Source organism: Haliotis rubra, unplaced genomic scaffold (genome assembly GCF_003918875.1).
Source record: "Haliotis rubra isolate DU_JTF1 unplaced genomic scaffold, ASM391887v1 Scf222, whole genome shotgun sequence".
NCBI classification, from domain to species: domain Eukaryota; kingdom Metazoa; phylum Mollusca; class Gastropoda; order Lepetellida; family Haliotidae; genus Haliotis; species Haliotis rubra.
This window is the reverse complement of record NW_025766248.1, coordinates 1,163,099-1,189,639: the sequence shown is the minus strand read 5'-3', so window position 1 is coordinate 1,189,639 and position 26,541 is coordinate 1,163,099. Positions and strand designations below refer to the sequence as shown.

At 39.9% G+C, this 26,541-nt stretch overlaps 1 protein-coding gene across 1 annotated transcript; it reads right to left on the bottom strand.

Annotated features, from left to right (window-relative positions):
- Positions 1-3,254: 3,254 nt before the first annotated feature.
- LOC124277521 lies at positions 3,255-23,963 on the bottom strand. The gene is made up of 4 exons (XM_046713232.1): positions 23,786-23,963; positions 16,257-16,337; positions 11,343-11,452; positions 3,255-3,299 (listed from the first exon to the last, which is right to left on the bottom strand). Exons 1-4 carry the CDS (start codon positions 23,853-23,855, stop codon positions 3,255-3,257), a joined length of 306 nt encoding a protein of 101 aa, XP_046569188.1. The 5' UTR covers positions 23,856-23,963.
- Positions 23,964-26,541: the final 2,578 nt, after the last annotated feature.

The window sequence follows — 26,541 nt, the reverse complement described above, 5'->3', positions numbered from 1 at the left end:
TAGTTTGTCCAAGGTTTTAAATGATTCAATCGATGGGTCGCTGTTTGTGGATGATTTTAATATTTCTTGTCGTGGTGAAAATATGCATACTATTGAACGGCAGCTACAATTGTGTTTAAACAAAATAAATAAATGGTCTCTTGAAAACGGCTTTAAATTTTCTAACTCAAAAACTGATTGTATACACTTCTGTAGAAAATATAAACCACATAAGGACCCAGAACTAAATTTAAATGGCACTCCAATCAAAGTTGTCAAGGAGGCCAAGTTCTTGGGTCTAATTTTCCAATCCCATTTAACTTTTCTGCCGCATATTAAATCCCTTAAAAATAAATGCCTAAAGGCACTGGATTTATTGAAAGTAGTTTCTAATGGTGGAGCCTGCAACAGAAACCTAAAACTATTAGATTCTATTCACCAACAAGGCATAAGACTTTGTCTTGGGTCTCTTAGAACTTTCCCTGTTGACAGTCTCTGTGTTGAGGCCGATGGGCCATCGCTTAACCAACGTCGTATAAAATTATCCTTACAGTATATAACAAAACTCTATTCTAATGAGTCTAATCCTGTATTTGACTGTGTTTTCAATCCTCTTAATGAGGATCTGTACAATAAAAAGTCTTCTCTTGTTCCACCTCTAGGACTAAGAGTCAAACCTTTCCTTTCCGCTGCTGGCATTGAGCTAGAAAATATATCCCCTTCCCGTCTTCTTTCTTCTCCTCATTGGCAATTGTGAGGCCACAAGTTGACCTAACACTGACAACGTTTAAAACATCCGAAACTAATGAATTACAATATAAACAAGAATATAATCTACTAAAAGTAAATATAATGCATATAGAGCCTTATTTACAGATGGGTCCAAGGATGGTGGCGCGGTGGCTTGTGCCACTGTCATTGGGTTCAGAACAATATCTTCTAGAATACTGGACAACAGCTCTATTTTTACAGCCGAAGCAAACAGCCATATTAACAGCCCTTAAATATATTCAAAGACACCCTAAACATAAACAATATATAATCTTTTCTGACTCTCTTTTTTTGCATTCAGGCTATAAAAAATCTTTCTTGTAAACATCCACTTTTAATAGAAATTATTGAATGATATAATGAGTTTGCTACTGGCCAATACAACATCATCTTTTATTGGTTACCCAGCCATGTTGGCATTTCTGGGAATACAATGGCCGATCTTGCTGCCAAGGCAGTACTCAACAAATCTGTGACACCACTTCTTATTCTATACTCTGATTATAAAGCAGTCATCAGATGTTATATCCGCGATCTGATTCAGAAGAAGTGGGACACTCAAGTGGGACTTAATAAATTACATGCAATAAAACCTTATGTTGGTTATACCTACTTGGGTTGTCAGTCCAGATTTGAAGAGGTCATCATACGACGATGTCGCATTGGCCATACTAGATATACTCATGAATACCTGTTAAAAGATGAGGATCCTCCGTTTTGTATCCCTTGTGATGAAAGAATCACGGTCAAGCATGTCCTGCTTGACTGTATTGAATATTCCATCACAAGGGATAACTATTTCAAATCACGAACGATGAAGGGTCTTTTTACTGATATCAGTTCTCATTTAGTTCTTGCATTTTTAAAGAATTAGATTTGTTGAATGAATTGTAAATAGATAAATATTTTAAAATTGGTAGTTTAGTTGAGCAGCTGAGATTGTGAGTGGCTGTATCCTCACAGGGGGTTGAAGCATTGTAAACTTATTGTCCTGCTGTGGGGGTACGTAAGTCCCAAAACATTCAAAGTCAATTTAAACATACTATTATTTGTAACCGAAGAATATGTGTTATTTTAACTTATGGCTAAATTGTCTAAACTTGCTGATAGCTGAAGGGATGGTGTAAATCCAGCTAGGGTCCATGCAGGAAGCAAATGTACTGTAAGTCCCCATGGTCCCTAATATGGTGTTCTGCCTTCAGTTGTTGGCGATCTATAGCCTATTTTATATTGTGTTGTCCCCTGGAGTTAAATGTTTTAGATTTAATTACTAGTTTTACATGTATATCTGTGATATTCTAGTTGTTTTACTGTCCTTCGTCGGCAGGTTTTTATAATCTATATCTTCCATTTCAATGTCAAATGTTCTCGTCACGATATGGCTGAAATATTGCCGATGTGACGTTAAATAACTAACTCACTCACTCACTCACTCGTTATGAGCCGAATTAAAGCAAAGGACGAGGATTTGTGAGCAGTACCCCTCCAGCTTCCCATACAACTTAGACAAGCGCTCTCCATACAAGTCCTCGCTCGTTGTCTTTTTTACCCTGATCAGTGTCATCGCCATCATCGTCGTCAGTTTTCATATGGTCATCGTCATCAACAATCAAATGTAAACCAATAGTGAGAGTTTTCTGCAATCTTATTTGGTACAGTTTACAGCACAGTTCCGATCTTGTTCTGTGTTGTCCGGTTGTGCTTGAGACTATCTGTCTGCTGTCTACAATATCCCCTCTTATCTCCATGCTGAAAGTTTGATAAGTGACATGACTGCTGATAACTGATATTAAAAAAGTATAAAAGGCAGGCAATACCATCAGTAGCGATATGGTGCAAAATCGGCAGGCGAGCAGAAGAGATTACCACAATGCCATCAGTAGCGATTTAACAATTAATTAGACCCCGTTAACAGCTAGATAGAACAAGTATATATGGATGACAACTTCTTTAATTCTGGAGCACGACGTTTAGATACAGGGGAGAGAACAGGTGATATATATATATACAACAGAGGACTAATTAACAAGTGATGATAACGAATAAAGGGATAACAAAGGATTACAAGGATAAACATAGAGGCCGGTAGAAGCTAGTGATACGCAGAGCGTAGAACGTTAACACTTAGTTAATTAAGCACTAATAAGCTTGCGCTATTCACACCTCGTTAATTGAAACTGATCATCCATTGTGCCATAGCTTAGGTTTTCGTATTAGAAAAACCTGGCAAATGCTGTCGGTTCTAAACAAAGTAACTAACAAATGGATTGTACACTAGAACAACTACCCAACCACCCCATCTATCTAACTGATGTCCATGGAATAATTTCACGTTTGGCTCCCTGTATTTTCACAGAGAATTACAGTAAATTTTAAATTATCCAAAAGACTAAATTTGTCATTGAATACTTCATTTGTAGTAGGACTGCCGATGTGTGAACATCATCATCATGCATCTCTGTCCACATTATGGTGAAACCTTTTCCATGACAGACAATATGGCTTCACCTCTCCTCCTCATCATCATCCACCTCATCCTCAACCACCATCTATGATGCAACCAGAGCATTCATCAGAAAGTGTTATACAGTCTTTGGGAGAATTTAGGCTACTACATCCATTTACCATGATTGTGTCAGGACCCACCTCCTGTGGGAAAACCTACTTAGTGAAGCAGATTCTGGAAAGGATGAAGAATAAACTTTATCATGAACTTATTATATGGCTCTACAAAAGTTGGCAGCCACTGTATAATGCCATTCAAACTTGTGTTTATCCAAGTGTTGAATTTCATCAAGGCATTCCTTCTGACCTCAGAAAGAATGCATTTCTGGACCCCTGTGTTGTGCACGTCATTGTCCTCGATGATCTCATGTCTATGGCTGCCTAAGATCCTAATATCACAGATCTTTTTACCAAAGGAAGTCATCATCGTAATCTCTTAGTGATGAGCCTTGAACCAGATTTTGTATTACAGACCTACTCAAAAAAGAAATTGTCATTATCATGCTTCTGTTCAACAACCCTATCGATAAACAACCCATCATGACTTTGGCAAGGCAAATGTTTCCAGAATACTATACATATTTCATGGACCAGTTTCAAAGGGTTACCTAGAAACCTTGTTGGTAGATCTAAAACAACAAACACCTCCCCATTTGCGACTTTGTCCCAATGCACTCAGTTTAAAGGAGAACTCCAAGCCAGGACACATCAGTCCGACTTAGACTTTCAGAGTGAGCAGACTTGTGAAGAAAAGCTCCCAACAATGCCATCTTGTGATGACTCGTGTTTCAAAAAACGCACGACTTGCAAAACACAGACAAAACTGCTGTCCTGAAAAGTCCTCTGTGGGTTCGCCTGAGATATCCCAAGTGGGACTCCAAAGAAAGTGGGAGGAAGACAACTTCTCTGCTGTGAAGACACCACGTCATCTGGCAGACTGTGACTACTGTGGTCAGGTGTTTAGCAATAACCACAACTTACAAAGACATGTACACAATAAACAATGTCCTGAAATGGAAAATAATGATGATGAATCACAGACGTCACAGACGACATTAGAAAATGATATAAGATGGTTGATCTTGAAGAGCAAGGTAAAAGACAAATGTATTCACGTGTGCGTGAGTTAAATAAAGCCTTTTTGGATGAGAAGCGACAGCTGTACATCAAAAGAGGTTTAACCGACGACAGGATTGAAGCCAAACTGGAGAAATTAATATGGAGCACTTTTAAAGAGACGTATGCACGGTTTATTACGAATAATATGCATCATGTTTTCAAACCTGGAGGACTTGACTGAAGATGATGAAGTCATGCTATCTGATACAGAGAGTGAAGCACAAGAGGATGAAGAGGGGCAATAAGACATTGACAAAAGATGTAAAGTAGACTTTGGGAGTGCTCCTATCCTAATGGAAGCTAACAGATATGATGACTTGTGAAATCTGTATGTCTTTCTTGTTTCTTGATGTATATCTATTGCTGGAGGGCTGACATTAGACAACTGTTAGTTGTACAACACGATAAAGTGGATAGTCGTTTGTTTTATAACTGATAAATAATACCAATTCCTGCATTAACTACATTTCACCCAATCTAATGCTTGACAAAATACGCCCAATTCTTTACACAACCTCCTCTTACAAAATACTTATAATATCCCCATACAATATTATTATCAATCACAAGACTCTTACACTAGTATTTAATCATAATTTACTGCCTCAAAAGCATGGAACTATGCATGAGCAACTACACATTGATTTCTTAACCAATTGAATGCACAAATCCAAATGTAACCTTTCCATTATAACCCCATTTATCAGACGCATAAGATTGCTGACAGAACAATCAAAGACAAGCAAAGAGAGAGAGCGACCATTATTGTTAATGGAAAAAAGGGGTTTTCTACCCTGATAAGTCAACTGCCACTGATCTTTTTAAAAACATTTAATCAAAATGATAAAATGTGAACACTGACTAGCACATGGTAGATTTAAGTAGTGTATTAATAATTAATGTGCAAGACAAAAGAGCTTTAGATAGAGGAATGTGAAAATAGCGTTCAGTATTAATGTCTTGGATTCAGTGTTTTATCATTCAAACTTTAACACTTTCCAGTAAAACGTGTGAACCGTTGTCAGACACATACCAGGATTCACGTAGAATAATTATTCATATTGACAACAAACTAGGTGACACAAACATGAGCTGTTACTTAAAAGGGATATTCAATATATATATAAGATTGGTAATAAAGATGAGCTATAATATGCCTCTATTTGTATTTAATATCTACGTAACTAACATCTGTTTAAGCATATATGCTTGAGCTGTGCTATGTGCTGAGTGGCAAGTGCGATGTTAACAACCCAGTATCTCTTTACATATTTTAGGAACGTTTTAAATATAACATTAATGTAACGTAGCACAAAAATCGCACACATTTTCTTAAATACAACAATGAAATGAATTTGGATCATAAATGCTTATCCACAGGAGACTCAATCTCAGTCCCTCATCTTTAACACAACTCTCCTGATTAACGGATGTAAACAAAGTTTTTACAAGGAAGCACCAAGTGATAAACGAATCCCCCTGCACCCAACGCCACGCACATTGCTGTAGTCATAGGACACCACTATAACACGCCAATACCGTCGTATATCCAGACAAAGTCGCCATGTCGACTCTGTAACGGCACACAGCAGGAAATAATATGCAATGTATTGATGGGCAGTATTTGAGAATGACTTCCTCATTCAATCTCTCAGAACAAGCTTTTTCAATTCTGTATTCAAATTCACTGAAGTCAGCCTTCGTGTTCATGCACACACGTTGCGGCTTTAGCGATTTCCCAGCTATTGAAATGCCCTGAATTAATATGTTTTATCAAGAGGTGAGGCAGGCTAACAGGCTAACAATAGAGGGAGACCTTATTCATTGTTGAAGCGCACCTGAGCTGTTCCATTGTATAGATAACAGGCTAGGGATTACCAGGGTGGTGTTCAACACGTTCAGGCATGCTCCTCGTGAGGGGACCCTAAGTGCTAAGAACACGATACCCATTCAAGCTTCTATAGAATTCACTAAACTGTGAAGTCGTTGGCAAACAATATTTTTTTATGAATATAAGAATCATGTATTTGTGATAGAAATGTCTACAGATTGTTGTTGCTCCTAATTTATACACTACACATGAAGAATTATTGTATGTAATAATGACACATTCTTTTGTGTATTGTTGTTTCTCCAAATACTGTAGACAGAAACTAGTACTCCTAGACGCAGTAAACAACGGTATTTGAGAAATGCAGTGTTAACAGTACGCACTTGAGGACCAAGTTTTACCTATAGGAGCAAAGACAACTTACATAGGTCACTTACTGACTACATAATGACACCATCTCACTTGAAAACGTCAGTCATAATATGTGTTGTTCTGGATGATTGCAACTACGGTACATCTGACCACTTGCCCTGCTATGTGTCACTCCTCCGCACGAAATGTAGTAGTAACGTAAATATGATGACAACATTGTGCACTAAATGGACAAAGGCAGACAGTGAGCACATTGCCCCATATAAATCCCAGCTGGACCTTTGTTTGAAAGATATTAGCTCCCAAGCAGGTATTATATCTCCCAGGAACGTGGAAATATAAAACCCTGTTATCACTAATACCTTGCTTGTGTCTGCTGGACGTACCATTCCAGTTTCTTCCTACAACTCCCACCTAAAACCCTACTGGAAGAAAAACGGCTTACATAATACCCATTATAAATGAGAGCTGCCAGGCGACTTTGGTCTGCCTGTGGTAAGCCTAGAGAACATAATTCCACACCATATGTTGAATATAAAACTGCTAAAAGCGAGTTTAGACCTTTACATAGGATTGCTAAAAGGAGATATAACAAAGAGGTGCGAGCTGAATTAGCACAGTCCTGTGAAGTAGATGTTAATACTTTTCACAAAATTGTGAGAAAACAAAAGCATCAAGACCAGTGACTAAGCTATGCTACCGTTATCAAACAGAATCTTCTACATCTGGCATACTCAAATTATGGGGTGACTAATACGCCGACCTGTCGCAGCCCTACATGTACTCTGAAAGTTTTAATGATCGTTTCAAAAGCCACATAAACAAAAGACTAAAGACAATCAAGGATAATACGGATGATTAAACTGAACAGATGAAAAGCTCTACAAAACTATAGTTCCTGGAGAAATCTCCTTACAAATACGCAATCTGTGTAATAATAAAAGCCCAGGTCCAGATAGCATTTGTAATGATCATTTGTTGTTTGCAAGCGGTAACCTTCTGGAAAACCTTGGAATGGTAATCTCTATATATAAAGGCAAAAAAGAAAAATCAGATCCAAAAAAACTATAGAGGCATTACTTTAACATGATGCATGGGGAAAGTACTTGAAAAAGTAATTTTACATAGATTGGAAGAGTGGTGCAAGATACACTGTCCATTTTCTCCAGACCCTCTACAGTTTGGATTTCGTAAAGAATATGGTGTTATGTCTACATTACATAAATGTATTGATTATTATCTATCTAAAAAATCACCTGTTTACGCAGCTTTCCTTGACAATGAAACGGCTTATGGTCGTATTTGGCATGCTGACCTGGGCATAGGGGGGAAGCTGTGGAATCTTCTCTATCAACGTCACAGCAAGAGCTCTGTGTATGTCACATACTGTGGAGAAATGTCAAATAGTTATCCTATTGAACAAGGTGTAGAACAAGAAGGGGTGCTCTACTCGTGGCTCTTTCTTGTCTATATCAGTACTCTGATCCGTGAACTAAGAAGAAACGACTGTGGTCTTGTCGTATATGTACTCAAAATTCCAGTTATCATGCTCGCTGATGATACTACACTAGTCAGCGCCACACCTAAAGGGCTACAGGTTGCTCTTAACACTGTTAGACAATATGCATATGATTAGAGATTATCGTGACAATGCCACCTTGTTTCAACGCTCTGGTATTTATGCTAGGCTGATTTCCATGGATAGTGCGAAACTGTTTGTGCGTTTTAAGGAACTGGATAAGAATTGTGAACTCAACGAGCCGGAGAATAAACAAGAAAATATATTTATGGGCTAATACATGTTATAGGAAAAATTGGAATTTTACAGTCAGGAGTCACATGGAGAATCTGGAATTCGAACACCTAACGGATGCCGAAAATATAGAGAAAAAGCCATCCCTTGCTGCCATACAAGGGGAACTGCTACACAACTATCAGCTATCCTGGAAAGAAAGTTATCTAAGGTTGAAGGAGGACAAGGGGAGAATAAGCTACGGAAATGTAGACTTTTAAAGGAAAATTATGAAACAGAAAAATATGTACGATGCCAACTTCCCAGAAATCACAGGAAATTTCGATGTGGAGAGGCCCCAATAAGAGGGGAGACGAGAAGACTCGAGAGGTTGCCACACAACGAGAGATTTTGTTTAAATTGTCCTAACCAAGTGGAGGATGAATTCCATGTTCTGTTTTGCGGCCCCGTTTACACCACCATCAGAGAAAATCTTTTTAATTCTTGTTCAATCAGAATATTGCATTTTAATATGCTGTCTTATGAAGAAATGTTTTCTTATATATCCTTAAGTTTCATGTGAATCTTTATCGTCTCCAAAACCTGCCATGACATTTTAACTAAACGTCGTGATATTTTATATGGTTAAGGTAATTTTATCTTTGCTTTTGTTGTTGTGATATGTACATGTTTTTATCATGTTTTTTTGTTGTATTTTTTAATGTAATATTGTCTCTCATAAGTCGACTGGTCGTAGTACTGTAATCGACTGTACTTTTTTATCTGTGATAATGCTGCATATTTTACGAAAATACGAGTGGGACATAAATAAAATTGTCTGTCTGTCAGCAGACCACTACGTACATGTACAGACCCGTGCCAGTTATATTCGTACACTTGACGTAAATTCCATAGACTTACATGTTATTTCCGTGTAGCATAAATAATTTTTATGAAGTGAATTTAGGATGGATCTTTGTAAAATTTGACAGGCAAATGTGAAATCATCTCTGTTTGCACACATAATTTCTGTTCAGTTTTCCGACCACTATTTAACTAATGACATCACATTTATCAACTTACGTACGGTTCCACAATGCACAATCCGATAGGCCGCCATGTTAAAGGAGTTCTCCGCACTGTGCATACGCTGATTACATTGTTGCCCTTCGATAATTAAGCAACGGAAAATTAAACAGAAATTATGTGATTGTAGGTAAGATGACTCCTCACAAATGAACAAATTTGACTTGGATCTTACGAAAATTACATTCATGAACATTATTTATGCTACAATAAATTAACATGTAAGCCTATGGAAATTACGTCAAGTGTCCGAATATAACTGCCACGGGCCTGTATGTTTCGTTTAACACCGCTTTGAACAATATTCTGGCTATATCACAGTGTGTCAGGAGGAAAGACAAAGTTCTGCAGGTCTTTTGAAGATCCGGGTTAGAATTGATCTTCAGCAACGCATGCTTGTCGTAAGAGGCGACTAACGGTATCGGGTGGTTAGGCTCGCTGACTTGGTTGACACATGTCATTGTATGCCAGTAACGTAGATCGATGCCGATGTTGTTGATCTCTGGATTGTCTGATCCAGACTCGACTATTTACAGACCGCCCCCATGGAATATTTCTGAGTGCGGCTTAAAACTAAACACACTCACTCAATTTTGACGTCACCCTGACCTTCCTTTGAACATCTCTCACTCATCAGGGAAATTTGATGAGGCGACCATTTAAAATTAAAATTAAACTTAAACTTATTTGGGTTTTTTATTTTTTATTTTTTAGTGAGGGTCAGAACCGAAATGTAGGTACGACCGGATTAAGAACATTCATCATATTAAGAATTGAGATATAATATCCTGAAACACCGAGGATGTCAAAGCTTAAGCGCTGGGTATTTGGTCATCAGTGGGTCAATGTGCGCTGTGCGTGCCGTGGTGTTTGTGGTGGTCTTTGTGACGACAGACGAATATCCTTCATGTGTTGTAAGTCCTGAGTATATCCTTTATGTGTTGTTGTAAATCTGAGTATATCCTTCATGTGTTGTAAATCTAAGTATATCCTACATGTGCGTGTGTGTCCAAGTATATCCTTCATGTGCGTTGTGTCCAAGTATATCCTACATGTGCGTGTTGTGTGTCCAAGTATATCCAACATGTGCGTGTGTCCAAGTCCAAGTATATCCTACATGTGTGCGTGTGTTGTCAAGTCCAAGTCTATCCCAAGTATATCCTATGTGCGTGTGTGTCCAAGTGTATCCAACATGTGAGTTCGTGTCCAAGTCTATGCTACATGTGCGTGTGTTTCGTATATCCGTGTCCGTGTGTGTCCAAGTATATCCAACATGTGCGTCCAAGTATATCTTACATGTGCGTGTGTGTGTCCAAGTATATCCATGTGCGGACATGTGCGTGTGTGTCCAAGTGTATCCTACATCGTGTGTGTCCAAGTCATCCTACATGTGCGTGTGTGTCCAAGTATATCCAATCCAACATGTACGTGTGCGTGTCAAGTATATCAACATGTCGTGTGTGTCCAAGTGTATCCAACATGTGCGTGTATCCTACATGTGCGTGTGTGTCCAAGTATATCCAACATGTGAGTTTGTGTCCAAGTCTATGCTACATGTGCGTGTGTGTCCAAGTATATCCAACATGTGCGTGTGTGTCCAAGTATATCCAACATGTGAGTTTGTGTCCAAGTCTATCCAACATGTGAGTTTGTGTCCAAGTCTATGCTACATGTGCGTGTGTGTCTAAGTATATCCAACATGTGCATGTGTGTCCACGTATATCCAACATGTGAGTTGTGTCCAAGTCTATGCTACATGTGCGTGTGTGTCCAAGTCTATCCTACATGTGCGTGTGTGTCGACGTATATCCAACATGTGAGTGTATATCTAAGTATATCACAATCTGTTGTACATCTAAGTTCTTACACGAACCTATGCCTTCTGATATCCCACACATTTTTCCATGTCTAAGTATATCCTACATATCACACTGATTTATAACTTACTCCATTGTCTTTCAGCTTCTGGCTCAAAGTGTCCACCATCTTCTGAGCCCGACTCTCTTCCTCGTGGATCATCTGAGTGATAAGGGTCACATCACTCATGACAGGAGCCTCTGGAATAGAGAGTGAGTCAGAGGATGGGTGTGATGAAAGAATTTAGGATTCTGTGTCGGTTATAGAAATTATTGTCCCGATATTAGGAACCATGTCAAAATATGATATTTATGCAATTATTCCTCGATTTTTGTATTCTGCCTGCTAAAGCATTTGTGGGTTTACTATGGAATCCGAGAAGGGACATTGTCGCGATGTCGCGTGTCGCGTTTTGGTTAATTTTGCCTCATTTTGCTTGTATTTGAGACGGCGACAACGCGACAATGCGACAACGCGACAATGTCCCTTCCAGGATTCCATAGTTTACATACTGGTATGTATCAATCTATTAAACTCCATAACTCACAGGCTACCTTACTGTGAATGTACACTGAGTGAGTGAGTGAGTTTAGTTTTACGCCGCACTCAGCAATATTCCATCTATATGGCGATGGTCTGTAAATAATCGAGTCTGAACCAGACAATCCAGTGATCAACAGCATGAGCATCGACCTGCGCAATTGGGAACCAATGACATGTGTCAAGGATGTACACTCCCAAAAAGTAAATGCTATGTATATATAATGATACAATAAATAATTGTCTTTTTGTTTACACTATCCAGTTGTCAACGTAAGTTACTACGAAAGCCTAATATGCCACTTTTGTATAATACTACAAAAAAAGAAATTTCAATTATTTTCACATTTGTTTTTGTTAATAAAAGTTTCTTTTCAAGAATTTCATAGAATAGGTGGGTGGGTCGAAATTTCGAGTATTTTCTCGTTGCTTCAGTTTTTTGTCGTTGCTTCAAGTTTCTTTCAAAATCCAGCAATTTCGAGGAAGTGAATAAGATATAATGTGAAAATATTCCAAATAAGGAGATAATAAGCGAAATTTCGATAAAAGAATTAACGGGAAAATATTCGAAGCAACGTATTAAAAATTTCAAGTTATATAATAACTGAAATGATGAGACATTTCGGTTAAAAACATAATTGATGCAACAATTGTCGCAGCAGTAGGCGTTTATACACTGCTGCTTAGAAGATAGAGAATTGGTATAGTTGAAACAGGCTTATCGAGTTCTTGACGTTAGCCAATGTGAAATCTGCCCAGCCTCAAGTCATATGCATTCTCCGAGGGATTGCATATAAAAACACCTTTAAGAATAAATCGTAGTATGCAGCGATAACTCATATGTGTGGCCATATCCTTAAGGTTATCATCAGTGTATAATTACCCCATCTTTATATCGTTGGTCTCACTTAACACTGCTAAATAAGCTATAACGCCATTACCATTTCAGTTCAAAGCGGTCACCTATGGCATCTGTGCTGACCGACTGACCGCGGTCTCCCGTGTATTTATATCTACCATAAAGTAGTTCTCTAAGTATTTCTCCAAGGTCAAAGACTAATTCCTGAGGGAATAGTAAATTCAGTAAGATAACAGCGTCTTGTCTTGTAGTTCAAAAGTAGTTCTCTAAGTATTTCTCCAAGGTCAAAGACTAATTCCTGAGGGAATAGTAAATTCAGTAAGATAACAGCGTCTTGTCTTGTAGTTCAAGAACATTACTGCTGACTCGGCACACATAACCATCTTCTCGGTGGCCATAGCTTCAGTCCGTAGTCTCAGGAGTCGGATCAACGGAGACATGAAGGTTATTGGTGAAAACATAAATAAATATCGCTGCGTGTTTCCACAACGGAAAAGTATTGGAATTCCATTTCTGCTGCATTTCGATCCATTGCTGCCTAAACAATGAAAACGACGGGTGCGCGTCCCTTAACTCCCTTGTATCGTTACGCAAGTCACCCATCACAACATCGCTATCTTGAATCACTGTGGTCAGTACATACGTCGACCACTAAGCACATGAGGCTTATTCCACAATGGGACTTCCACAGTGACGAAATCAATGTCATCAGAAGGCTCAACGATACTGGGTCCATGTCCAATCTGAGCATTAGGCGTGATCATCCATTATCAACATGGACGGTGACAGGTTAAATACAGTACAACTTAACTCATCTTGCTAAACACTACGATCGACTGGAACATCTTTGGCACAATACGACTGGTGGAAACATTCAGGTTTCATTAATGTTAATGTTAATGTTATTGAATTGATAACAAAATTAATCATATCGATTCTGAATCGCCCGCTGTAGCCCTTTGCATACACTGGCGCGTGGAACAAAATTGGAGGATCTCTCAGTGTCATTATTTAATTAGGTGTCCTCGTATTCAACTCTGTTGATCGTGTCTCATTATTATAATCACTGGATTATATCGATTATATAGCAATAATGACGTAATAGAGGTGGACTTTTGCTGTGTGTGGCTTTAAACAACAAATCAGCCAGGTCAAAATATATATCCCCGATCTACATTGATATCTACTGTTTTTACTTGCTGGACTAGGATCTATACTATGGTGGCCTTAAGGGGACATCGCTGTATTGACTTCGGTAATGGCTGAGAGACTTATAAAACGATAATACGAGACGAGAAAACAAGACGAGAGAGCGATATTGTTGCGCGAATAAAATATTTTCTCGTCCAGTACCATCGTTTCTCGTTATCTCACTTAAGAGAAATCATAAAACGATGTCCACTCTAAGCTTCCATACCGCGTTGCCCCAGAATCTCAATATGGCCGATCAAAGAGAGTCATAGAGGAACTGTTTGCTTAGCATATTGTGACAGTTCTCGATGCGAATTATGAAATGTTGACCATCCATTTTGCCTAACAATACTACTGTGTGAAAATTTGAATATAATTGATTATTAATTTTGAGCCTCTTTATGATAGTGCTTCAGTTACCGTCATCCTCAATTAGCCTGGGCACTATATCTCAATTCATATATGATACATATGTATGACATTTATAAATTCAACTATATTTGACACAGTGAATAATGAAGAATAGGGTCACTGGCAATGGGTTCTGCACATGGTATCAGTCTCGAGAAACAATCTCAGGTCACTGGCGTCAAGACTGAACGCTCTAACCGCTGGGCTAACCCTGGTCTCAGATGTTACTAGTCATCGAATACATCTATATGTGCGCTGAAGGAGATATCCTGCGCAGCCATTTTGGGGAAGTGATGAAGGAATATAAACCTGAAGGCTGCTTCTCACTATATATTAGACATGGCTTCTTTTCCCAGAATTACCGCATTTGAGATTTTTGTTTGCTCCCAGGTTTTGCTTTTCGTATGTAAGACCTATTTTCCCAGTTTTACTTTTTGTAAGTAAGACCTCTTCCCAGGTTTTACATTTTCCTAACTCAATATTAACTTCAACATTCAAATTCAGATGATACGTTAGTGTTTGAAATCAATTGAAAAATGTCGTCAAAGATCAACTTAAATGTGCAAATGTTTTCCCTAGCAGGATTAGAACCGTATATTTTAGATTCATAAGCGGACGTTCTACCTCTCATCCACCGGGCCGACAAATAATGATGGTTGAATTATCTATTTATAGTTAGGCCTACTGTCATTTAATTGATTTTACTAGCGCTTCAGTTACTATTATGTAACTTCATTACATCATCATCTAATTATCCATCATTGACGGTTTATATGTATAATAAAGCACCCCTCCTCGGTTATGGTTGGGAAAGTAAGCCCTCGACCATCGGGTCTTACTTCTCCCCACCCTCCGGTCTCGGGTCTTACTTTCCCAACCATAACCTCGGAGTCGTGCTTTATCCTACACGTATCGGATGATGTTCGTGGGTGTTCAATGGAATAAAAACCGTTCTGCGCATGCTAAGGCCGTTTCCAACCAACACGCTACACAATGCTATACCTACAAAAAAAACAAAGGATATGACAATATGCTATGTGTGGCTGCTGTTGTTTCTCTTTCAAATGTATTGTTGATGGGCTTGTTTGTTTCTATGGTCTCTTGTTTGTTTGGTGTTGGTGTTTTTTTTGTATTAATGGGTTGTTTTGGGGGAGTTGTTTTTGTTTGTTTCGTTTTTGCTTTTTTTGTTTGGTTTTGTTTTGTTTTGCTTTTTGTGTTTTGTTTTGTGTTTTTGGGGTTTGTTTTTGTTGTTGTTTTTTGGGGTATTTTGTTGTTGGTTGGGGTTTTTGCTGTTGTTTTGTTTATTTGGTGGGTGTTTGTTTGTTTTTGTTTTGGGGGTCGTTGGGTTTTGGTTCCTTTTTTTCTTTTTGCGGGTGGGGTGTCTTGTTGTTTTTCTTGTTGTTTTGTTTTCCACTGTACGCGCCGAACACTACAATATTCAATCTATGTGACGGAGATATTCCGCTGATTGATGTCATGAGCATCGATACATGCAATTTTGATACGATGGCACGCAACCAATCATCCAGCCTCACCAACCGATCCATTTAGTGGAATCTTACAGACATGGATTTCGGGAATCCGTATTCTCATTGCGAAGTCCCGCGTGGATCACAACGTCAATAGTATAATTAAATGTACACCCACATCCGTTGTCATTGTCAAGTTTGTTTTAACAGTAAGTGTATTGTGTGATGTTCCTCTCCTTTCCCCTAAACATGTAGATCATTAATAATCGACACGAACCTCTGGAGATATTGGGTCAGGTTATGATTGAGTAGTCAGGTCTGAATGGAGTGAGTGGTCAGGGTCAGTGATTTGGTTGATGGCGGGTCATCGTACGGTGCGTTTAACATTAACATTGTGTTAATTAATCACTGAGATGAAAGTAGCTCACATGCATTGTCATAGGCATACGATAATCGCACTACGAAATCGCTTTGTGGAAGGGGCCCAATGAGCAACGATTGTTCAATACATCGCAAGTCGAACAAAATACTTACGCGAGTAGGTGATGTTGTGATACTCGGGGCAGTGGACGATCACGACGTGGTCGACGGGGCGACGAATATTCTTCAAGTACCCTGCAACATAGAACGATGCTTGAATGAATGAGAGTGAATATTGTTTTACGCCGTAGTCAGACATTCACGAATCTTCACTCAGTCAGGTCACTTCTTTTCTTTTCGCTTGAAAGAATTAAATATCCTGGACACCTTGTGCTCTGATATCGTTCATGGTCGATATCCCTCGCTAAAAGAAGTAATTTATTCAACTTGGTCTCCTCACTCAGCGATACAGCTGTTTTACTAGCGCTTCATTTTCTAGTGAAGGTCACGGGTACTTCAAACAATAACTGTGGTCAAATGGAAAGAGCGCCTGCCCGGGAACCGGAAAGTCGGAGGTTCGATCCTCAGTTATGTCACACCAAAATATATATCTGCGTGATTAGATTCCTAACATCATGTTGAGGTCAAGGTCACAGTAGAAGCAACATGGAGACAGGTGGACGTCGAGGGCATGTTGTGTGAGTATATGTACGTATATTGCTGAAGAATATATTTGCTACTGTTATATACATGTATCTGCACACATAAATGACATTATTATATTTTTTCCTTTTTAAACCCGTGAAGGTCCGGGTTAGAATGGATTTTCAGTAACCCATGCTTGTCGTAAGAGGCAACTAACGGGATCGGGTCGCTGGATTGTCTTGTGCAGACTTGATTATTTACATACCGCCGCCACAAAGCTGCAATATTGTTGAGTGCGGTGTAAAGCTAAACTCACTACAATCCAGTGATCAACAGCATGAGCATCGATCTACGCAGTTCGGATACGATGACATGTGTCAACCAAGTCAGCGAGCCTGACCACCCGATCCCGTTTAGTCACCACTTACGACAAGCATGGGTTACTGAAGATCAATTCTACTTACTTACTACTTACTTAAAAAGTATCGGCATTAGGTCAGTCATTAACTGGATATGGGTGTGCTAAAGAATAATTTTCATCATCATCATCATCATTCATCATCATCATCATCATCATCATCATTGTCACATGTGCATTTATAATGCGACAAAATCCTATTCACCATGTGAATGCTCAGAGCGCTTCATTATTGCCCCATTCAGTGGATACGTGTGTGCTCGATTTTCATTCTTAGCTCCCTGGGGATCATACAACATAAGCTGCCTGTGAGGCGCTGAGAGGTTAACAGCCAAACTGCCATCTCACCCTTCCATCCTAAATGTATATTTATGGCATGAGAAGCCGACAGACAATTACAAACGAACGGTATTCTCTGTACATTCTCCAGGGTAGTATGGCGGCCTGTCAAACCAACCCTCACAGTACAGACACAGTAGTGTGCCCATATAAGTTCTAGATTCAGTTTCCATTTCATTTCGCTTTCACCATCAGCTCACGTCACAAAACATTCTGGGACGGTGGGAAAGCCTCCTGATGAAAGCGTTTGCTCGTCACGCCGAGGACCCGGTTTGATTCCCCACATGGATGCAATGTGTGAAGCCCATTTCGGGTGCCCACGCTGGAACATCGCTAAAAGCGGCGTAAAACAATACTCATTCACTCACTAAAACTCACTCAAATACTCCGATTATTCAATACAGATGTAACAATAGCTTCAACTCGGAATACATAATGTACATGCTATTTAAATATAAATATATCTAAATGGGGCTATGAACTCCGGGTGAACTGAAGTCCTAGAATCCATTGACAAAGGCGGATCTCTAATCAACAAGTAAAGGCTTGTGAGAGAAGGTCAGGTGATACACACTATAGGTCAAGTTCACAGACAGATAACAGCCGTCCTGGGCTATGAAGAGGTTACATTATGTAACTTTCCTTCTAATCAGTAAAGGTTAACATACAGGGAACACGTGCAAGCTTAATGCAAAGATGGCAGAATGCTCAATTCTAGATGCACCCATATATTGCTGACTGCAGCTTAAAACAGTACACGTACATATGTGTGTTGTGTGTGTGGTGGGTGGGTGGGGGTGGGGGTGTTGTTGTTTGTTTTGTTTGTTTGTTTGTTGTTGTTTTTGTTTGTGTGTGTGTATCCAATATTGGTGCCCTATAAATGTGGTATGTAAAAAATCCCATTAGGAGTGAGTGAGTTGACTAGGAATCAGTTAGTTCAGTTTTAAACAGAGTTTCTGTTCTGTTCAGTTCATTAAAGCCCCCTTTACACAGGACGGCGACTGCTCTGCCTTCTCTCTGCATTCTAAAAAAATTCAGAACGCCACTGAACGCTCAAAGGAGGCACGACGAACGCAGAGAGAAGGCAGAGCCATCGCCATGAAGGCAAAAAGAAGGCAGATCCAACGCCAAGAACGGCTCAGAACGCCACTGTAGTGGCGACTGTATTGAACATGCTCAAAACAAACGCAGAGCGGTCGCCGTCATGGTGGATTGATCACAGGACGCAGAGGGAAGGCAGAGCTAAGGCAGATCGACTGAGTGAAGACAAATGCATGCTTCAACCACATCCTGGACTGAATTAGGCATCAGCTGCGTCGTTGAAAGTAGAACTTGAAATCGCTGAGCCAAAATGCCAAATACATTTTCATCTACTCTTCTTCCACGAGAGATACGATAGTTGAAGATCCGTTGCTGAGTTCCCTGTTTGAATATGGCTTCATCATGTATGTTCTGAGCGGAAATACATCATGCCCGAGTAGGAAGAATGGTATGTCACGGTCATTATTCGGCCATGGCTCAGGAGTTGGAAAGTTTATTGTGCCATCTTCGAGGCAGGTCTTCAGTTCAGATTCATTGAAAATCTGGCTGTCTGACATCGTTCCAACACCACCAACATCACACCATAAAATATTATAATTTGCATCCACTAATGCAAGAAGGACAAGAGAGAAAAATCCCTTACAGTTGTGGTAGAGACTGTCTGTGCTTGGTGGATAACGCAAGGCTATATGGCTCAATGGCTCCACATGCATGGGGTAAGTTCCAACGTCTCTGAAAGTCATCTGCAACAGCTTTCCACTTTTGGGAGCTCCTTGGGCATTTGACAACTTCATTCTTATATTCATCTCTGATAGGTTTGCAAACTTCAGCCACAAAAATGGAGATCGTGCTGCGCGACACACGATGTTGGTACTGGAGGCTTGGGTATTTGTCCCCAGTTGCAAGGAACCTGAGGATTACGGCAAGCTTCAAACCAGGCTCTAAACTCGCTCGTCAATTCGTGTTCTGTTTGGCGATTCTTAGGCAAACCCGTTGGAGGAGTTCGTCAAAAAAGGGCTGGCTCCATTCTCAGATAATTGTAGAATGACCCTTTATCTTCTAGACACAGTTTTTGCATTAGTTGGTTGTAGTCCCGAACTGCAACCGTCTGTGTTGCATCAACCATGCATGGGCGGACCCACAGGGTTTTCCATCGTCTTCTTCTACGTCTATTCATCCTTCTATTTAACCTTGTTGACCTTGCGAAAAGCTATTTGCAAACGCAGTTCATTGTTCATGCTTACTGAAGTCGTTATACGATGATATCACTTAGCCTGCTCGTATGAAACTAATGATAATATGTCGTAGCCGGGTACTTATATACCTAGAGCATGCAGGTTGCCGAACAGTCGCCACAGAACGCAGAGAGAAGGCAGAGCGAACGCCAATGAATGCACAAGGAAGGCACAACGGTCGGCGAGAAGGCAGAAGCAACGCTGAACGGACGCCGTTATTTGCATATAATGGTACAGAGAAGGCAGAGGGAAGGCAGAGAGGACGCCTAGGACGCTCAAAGAACGCACCTGAAATGTAAAATATTTCCAGTTTAGGTTGTACAAGTAAGGCACAAGGGGCGCCGGAGCAGTTACACTGAAACATAGGTGTGGCGACCGTTGTGCGTCCTGCTAATTTTTTAGAACGCAGAGAGAAGGCAGAGCGGTCGCCGCCCTGTAAGGGGGCCTAAGTGACTCCAGGTACGTCGAGGGCTGTTGGTGATCCGCCTACCGGAGAGTTAGTGAGGATGATTTTACGCCGCTTTTAGCAATATTCCAACCATATCACGGCGGAGGACACCAGAAATGGGCTTCACACATTGTACCCATGTGGGGAATCGAACCCGGGTCTCTCGGCGTGACGATACAACGCTTCAACCACTAGGCTACCCCACCTCCCCTCCCACCAGGACTAGAAAATCCAAGGACTGATATTTTGAACATGATCACACGCAGACATCAAGGATGACCAACTGTTCCAGGCGACAATGTCTTAAAGGGGCTCGTTCGGTTGTGTAAGATCCTTTAAGTTGTGTTCCTTGGGTGTGCCTTAAATCTGTGTAAATGTATTTTTACGTTTGACAGCACAATAAGGAAATGAACACCGGGTGTTGCGGATATAAACATCCGAGCCAGTGATTCCATGTTGACTGGACAGTATGTAACTTAAACACCTGAACTAAACAAAAATATATATCCAAATGAGTGACTGAGTTTGGTTTTACGCCGCTTTTAGCAATATTCAAGCAATATTACGGCGGGGGACACCAGAAATGGGCTTCACGCATTGTACCTATGAGACACAGCATACTGGCTCCGAGCCGGCCTGTCTTCGTTATATAAATCATAATTTAACGCAAACTTTCAAATTTTAATTTTATCTAAATTTTGGTGTAAGTATGGTGAAAGATATTTTCATTACTGTACAGCAGTTTGGATATAAAAGAAAATATGACATTTATTTACCCCGATACATGCACAATTGCATCATGTTGTCTGTTCTGATGGGGTAACAGTAGTACATGTATAGCATATTCTTCATTCTTTGAAGTCTTAAAATACCATAAGGCTCAAACATCCTTGAAATTCAATTATTAATAAATATTATTATGGTTATACGTTTGAGTATTTTTAATATTTTCATATGTTTGACGATAATTGTTTGGGTACATATGTTATCGTTGAATATGCTTTGAATGTGCCTGGGCATATTAGAGTGTGTCTGATTATATTTCAGCATATCCAACAATGTTTAATTACATGTCAGTGTGTTTGAATATGTCCCAGTATTTTTAAATGTATATATTAGTGTATTTGAGAACAGATGAATATATTTGAATACATCTGGGCCATATGATGGATGCATGCTTCAGTGCGCGAGTATAAATAAATTATATCTGAGCATGTTCTTTGGTTAGTTGTTGTATAACGCCACACTCAGCAATATTCCAGCTATATGGCAACGGTCTGTAAATAATCCAGCCTGGACCAGACAATCCAGTTATCAACAGCATGAGCATCGATCTATGCAAATGGGATACGATGTCAACCAAATCAGCGAGCCTGACCACCCGATGCTGTTAGTCGCCTTTGACGACAATCATGGGTTGCTGACCAATTCTAACCAGGATCTTCACAAGTTTGTTAGTATATTTGAACATTTGAGCATAATTGAGTAGATCGAAGCATAGACTGAGTATATATGAATATATAAAGGTTTATTCGAGTATGTTTGAGTATACATGAGGTACCTAGGGTGTTTGTTAAAGAAAGAATATCTATTTCGGATAATACAAGGTATACACATTTCTTTGCCTTAAAGGAGATACGAACAACGATTTTTCATACGATTCCAGAGATGTAGCAGGATTAGCAAACATTCTTATTTTATCAAACCTATCACAAACCTTAACCTTAACCATTCGAAGCAAGGACAATGAGGTAAGCGTATTCTATTCAGTGTTTCCATACCTGGGGATGTGTAATACGATCATGTGATGTCCACATAACAATGCAATGAGGCTTGCAAGGTTAATCGGTCGGGGAATGACATGACACGGAAACCTCATAACGCGGATTCTGCACTGTATGGAAACTGGTAAACATGAACGCAGTGTGCGAAATAGTTTCCAAATTTTGTTAGCCAGTTGGGCTATGCCTGAAAGTTACTAGCTCACAAAATATTTCATAAGCCCGAAATTTGGATGTAGAAACTAAGCAAAAGAGTACACAAATAGATTAGAATAAGATATTATCGGCACGACACGGGGTTCATCATTAAGCTGCTAATATGATGAACATTTTTATCAGGCCACAATCTTGCATGATTTAAAAGTGTGTTATAACTTAACAAGTGGTAACTTAACAAGAGAGTGGTATATTTACAAAATGACGCCATGGATATTCACTAGCCAGTCGGGCCAGTGACTGTGCCGATTTACTGGCTCGACTGGATATTTACTAGCCACGGGCTACTGGGCCCGTGGCTGTCGGCGTGATCTCACGTGATTCATTCCAAGTGACTGTTATGGACAAAAACGCAAAAAGTTTGAAAGCTGGTTATATTATCATTATTATATTATTATCATTCAAATTAGACACAGTTTTACAAATAACAATGTCCTTTTCCCAGACGTGTGTGTGTGTGTGTGTGTGTGTGTTTGAATGAATCAGTGCGTGAATGCGATATCAAAAACATATTTTTAGTTATTATAACAACTTTACATACGCAAAATGTCGTCAAATTATTATTTTTAAAGGTTTGCCATTTCTCTAACTGGTCACGCAACAACCAACTGGGTCACGGTTCACCTCGAAATGTTTGCATGCATGTTTGAAGACAGCAAGTTGCAAACATTCTCTCAGCTCGAAAGTCCTGCACAAATAACCGACAGGTGAATGTTTGGTGTTTAAGAGCGGGAGGATTTGAAGAATTTATCCATGGATTGATTTTATTTTTAACTTCAAACCAGAACCAGAGCTTTCAAACCAGAACCAGAAAGATAGTTTGTGCCTCTGGAAACATGAGATTGAGGGCAATAGACGGACATGCTGAGTTATGTATTGCTAGTGTGCACAATAACTAGAACAGAAAAGACCTCTAGAACAACTCTGTAGATACGTAGATAATAGAACAACTAATACCTCAGGCAGTGATGATATACAGAAACAACAAGGTAACTCAAAGTGTCAGTTACATATATCGAGTTATCTGAGGTTCGAGACAAGCGAAGTGGATACTGAAGACAGCACAAAGTATACACTAGGTTCATAGACTAACTTCGTATAAACCGATATGTCGAATTAACCTGAGGTGAAACAGGACCTAACGTTGCGGTCTACATTATTGCATCTACGTGCGTGCATGCGTGCGTGCATGTGTAAGTGCGTGTGTGTGTTGTGGCTTGCACGGGCAGGACATGCCCCACACCACATAGACACAGTATATTGACTCAGAGCCGGTCAGTTTTAATGCCGACAGGTTCTCAAAAACTAATGTCCCCTTACATTTTTGGTGTGACGTGGCCAGATGGTTGAACCAACGACCTTTCGCTCTGAGGACAGACGCTCTATCCAGAGATGTCGTGAGCAAGTATTATCTGTAGTACTACGATCATGCAAGATTACTGACACGTGGACAGCATTCTGCTCGGTTTGATAAGTCACACCAGAACAGCTGACGAGAGCCGAATAATCTTACCTGCCTTAACTATACATGTTACACGCCCGCCCCTTTCACTGTAACATTGTAACAGAACGAAACTTACATTGAAATGCATATTCGGAGTACTCGCTCCCGTCCATGGCCAGAACGACGACTCGATCTTCCTCTGACATCGTTGATGCTGTTGTAAGTGATGGCGATGTAAAAGGTGATGTATTTGCTGTTGCCGTTTGTCCTGCGTTCAAAGCGTTCACATATCAGTCACGTGACTTTGCGGTGCTTGACGCGGTTAGGAGCTTTGATAACGCAACGCTGTTGTGAAATTGTTGTAACATTCCGACAGATGCGTCATCCACATACCCACCGTCGGTCAGTGATTAAGACAGGTGGTCAGTTTCTTTGAAGAGGGACTATGCTTAACGGTCTTGTGACCATTTTCGGCATGCAAAGGTGACGACACGAATGTTTGTTGTAACCATATGTTGAACGAGTTGTTTCAAAATATTCTGATGAGCAAAGGAAATTTAGATTCAACGAGTAGGTAAATAATTGGTTGGTTGGTCGTTTAACGCCGCACTCAGAAATATTCCAGCTATATGCCTGCCGCCCGTCAATAATCGAGTCTGGGCCGGACAATCCAGTGATCAACAGCATCAGCATCGATCTACACAAATGGGATGAGATGACAAGTGTCAACTAAGTCAACGAGTCTGACCACCGGATCCCGTAAGTCGCCTCTAACAAGCATGGGTTACTGAAGATCAATTCTGATCCTGATCTTCACGGGTGTAAATAAATGATGGGCACTGTAATGAGTTTCTTACACACCCAAAAACTGTCACTCTTTGCGATGCATTTTTTGGGTTCAGATTCGTATGATTGCAATGGCGTACTAATACAATGGGTTTTTTACTCATATCTAATGTGATCATCAACAAAACGTTTCATTATCAAGCAGCGATAATGATAACGCAAAAAGATAAAATCAAGGGACAGTTACTAAAGCTCCCGAAACCATTAAGTTTCGACACATTCATATGTGAATAGACTGAATAAATCACAATCTTGTAATTGAAGAAGTCCGTCATAATCTTGCGCGAGGTCACCACATGAAGTAGCTAATCACCCAGCTTAAATTCGATCCCATACGTATCGTCAAACTCCGCTATATCGTCATTACAGTTGACTCGAAGTAAAACCTTGGTACCTTCGTATGGTTTCTGATTCATTTTTGTTCGGCTGTGTCGAAGTATCTAAAAAGCCCCTGAAACGTCGACACAACGATGTTTGACTGAATATATGTTTGACACAAGTCTTACTCAAACTGCCCCTCATTAACGCTTGTTCGACACAGAGCAATATAATTATCTGTAGATTTTCAAAATCTTCCCCAAAAGGTAAAAGATGTATCTAATATCCATTACACAGTCAAAAACTTCTTAACTCGAACTCGACTAACTCAACATCGATTACACATTGTGATCCAGCAACTGGGACTTTATTTGCTTTTCAAGAATATTTATATTCCGATTTCCATTGATGTGACGTATGGTCAAAACGATGTAATTGTATGTTAGTGAGAGAATTCCTACGGACAAGTTGGTCGAATGCATGACTACGGATAACTCGACAGCTTTGTGTTTATAGTCGTAAAGAGTTCGAGTCAACGAAACAGTAGACACAAATTATATGTACTGCACAGACATATCTTTGTCTATAGACATATCTTTGTAATGTGCAATTATCACAATCCTTTTTCACAGTTCATATAAAAAATATAAATTCAAATAACCAGGAAGTAAGCCATAAATATTGCGCAGAAGCGTCACTGCTATTTCCTTCTGAAGTTTGCATGTCGTTCAGTGTTTAACTTGTCGTCGTCAAAATAAAAAGATTGAGACACTGAGCTAAACTGTCAAAATTAACTGTTAATGTCTCTTAAACATAATTTAGCCTGTCTCCATAATCACATTGCGATAGTGGCGGACGATTTGTGCTGGAACTGTAACAGTCTGTCGACACCTTCATACTTCCCACGGGTACAATGAGGGCATGCTTGACGTTTCCGGATTCACGAAAGAATGGACGAAAACGACATTATCGCTTTAGAAATATTCATTGAAAAGCGACGAAACCCTTTACATAATCAAAGAATTGATCTTCAGTAACCCATGCTTGTCGTAAGAGGCGACTGGCGGGATCGGATGGTCAGGCTGGCTGACTTGGTTGACACATGTCATCGGTTCCAAATTGCGTAGATTGATGCTCATGCTGTTGATCACTGAATTGTCTGTTCCAGATTCGATTATTTACAGACCGCCGCCATATAGCTGGAGTATTACTGTGGGCGGCATAAAACGAAACTCACTTTACTTAATCATAAGATATCGCTAATAAAAGCAGAGCGGTCTGTAAAATCGACAATGTCTCAGCCAATGTCTCAGCCAAATAGTGGTGAAACGTTTAAACCACTGGTAACATACACCGTAGGAACGACGATATCTCAGCAAAATAACGATCACACGTAACAGAATCCAAATTCGTTTACGACCACAAGTAGTTTTTCATCGTTTCGTATTGAGGTCGTACCGGTCTCTTCAAGATATATATAGCGTACTGTACTATTGTTAGCTCTTGGTCGCCTATAGCTGTGTGTGTGTGTGTGTGCAGTCACCCTTGACTACAGTATCGATTGCGATACCGTACTGCTAACGTTTGTCAACGAGCGTGTAGCGTTCGGTGTATATCAGGTTATATATGATGAGACACTAGTGTACACGCAATTTCGTCGCATTTGGAAACCATCAGCGACACACGCCTCAAGCAAGCATCATCGACACACGCCTGACATGGACGTAA

Bases quoted from the DNA above. Each gene is read 5' to 3' on its own strand.
- LOC124277521 (XM_046713232.1), bottom strand. From the start codon at position 23,855: ATGTCAGAGGAAGATCGAGTCGTCGTTCTGGCCATGGACGGGAGCGAG. The intron at 11,453-16,256 runs GTAAGTATTTTG...TCTCTATTCCAG, and splicing joins TCACAACATCACCTACTCGC to AGGCTCCTGTCATGAGTGAT. The intron at 3,300-11,342 runs GTAAGTTATAAA...GTTGCATCATAG, and splicing joins AGAAGCTGAAAGACAATGGA to ATGGTGGTTGAGGATGAGGT.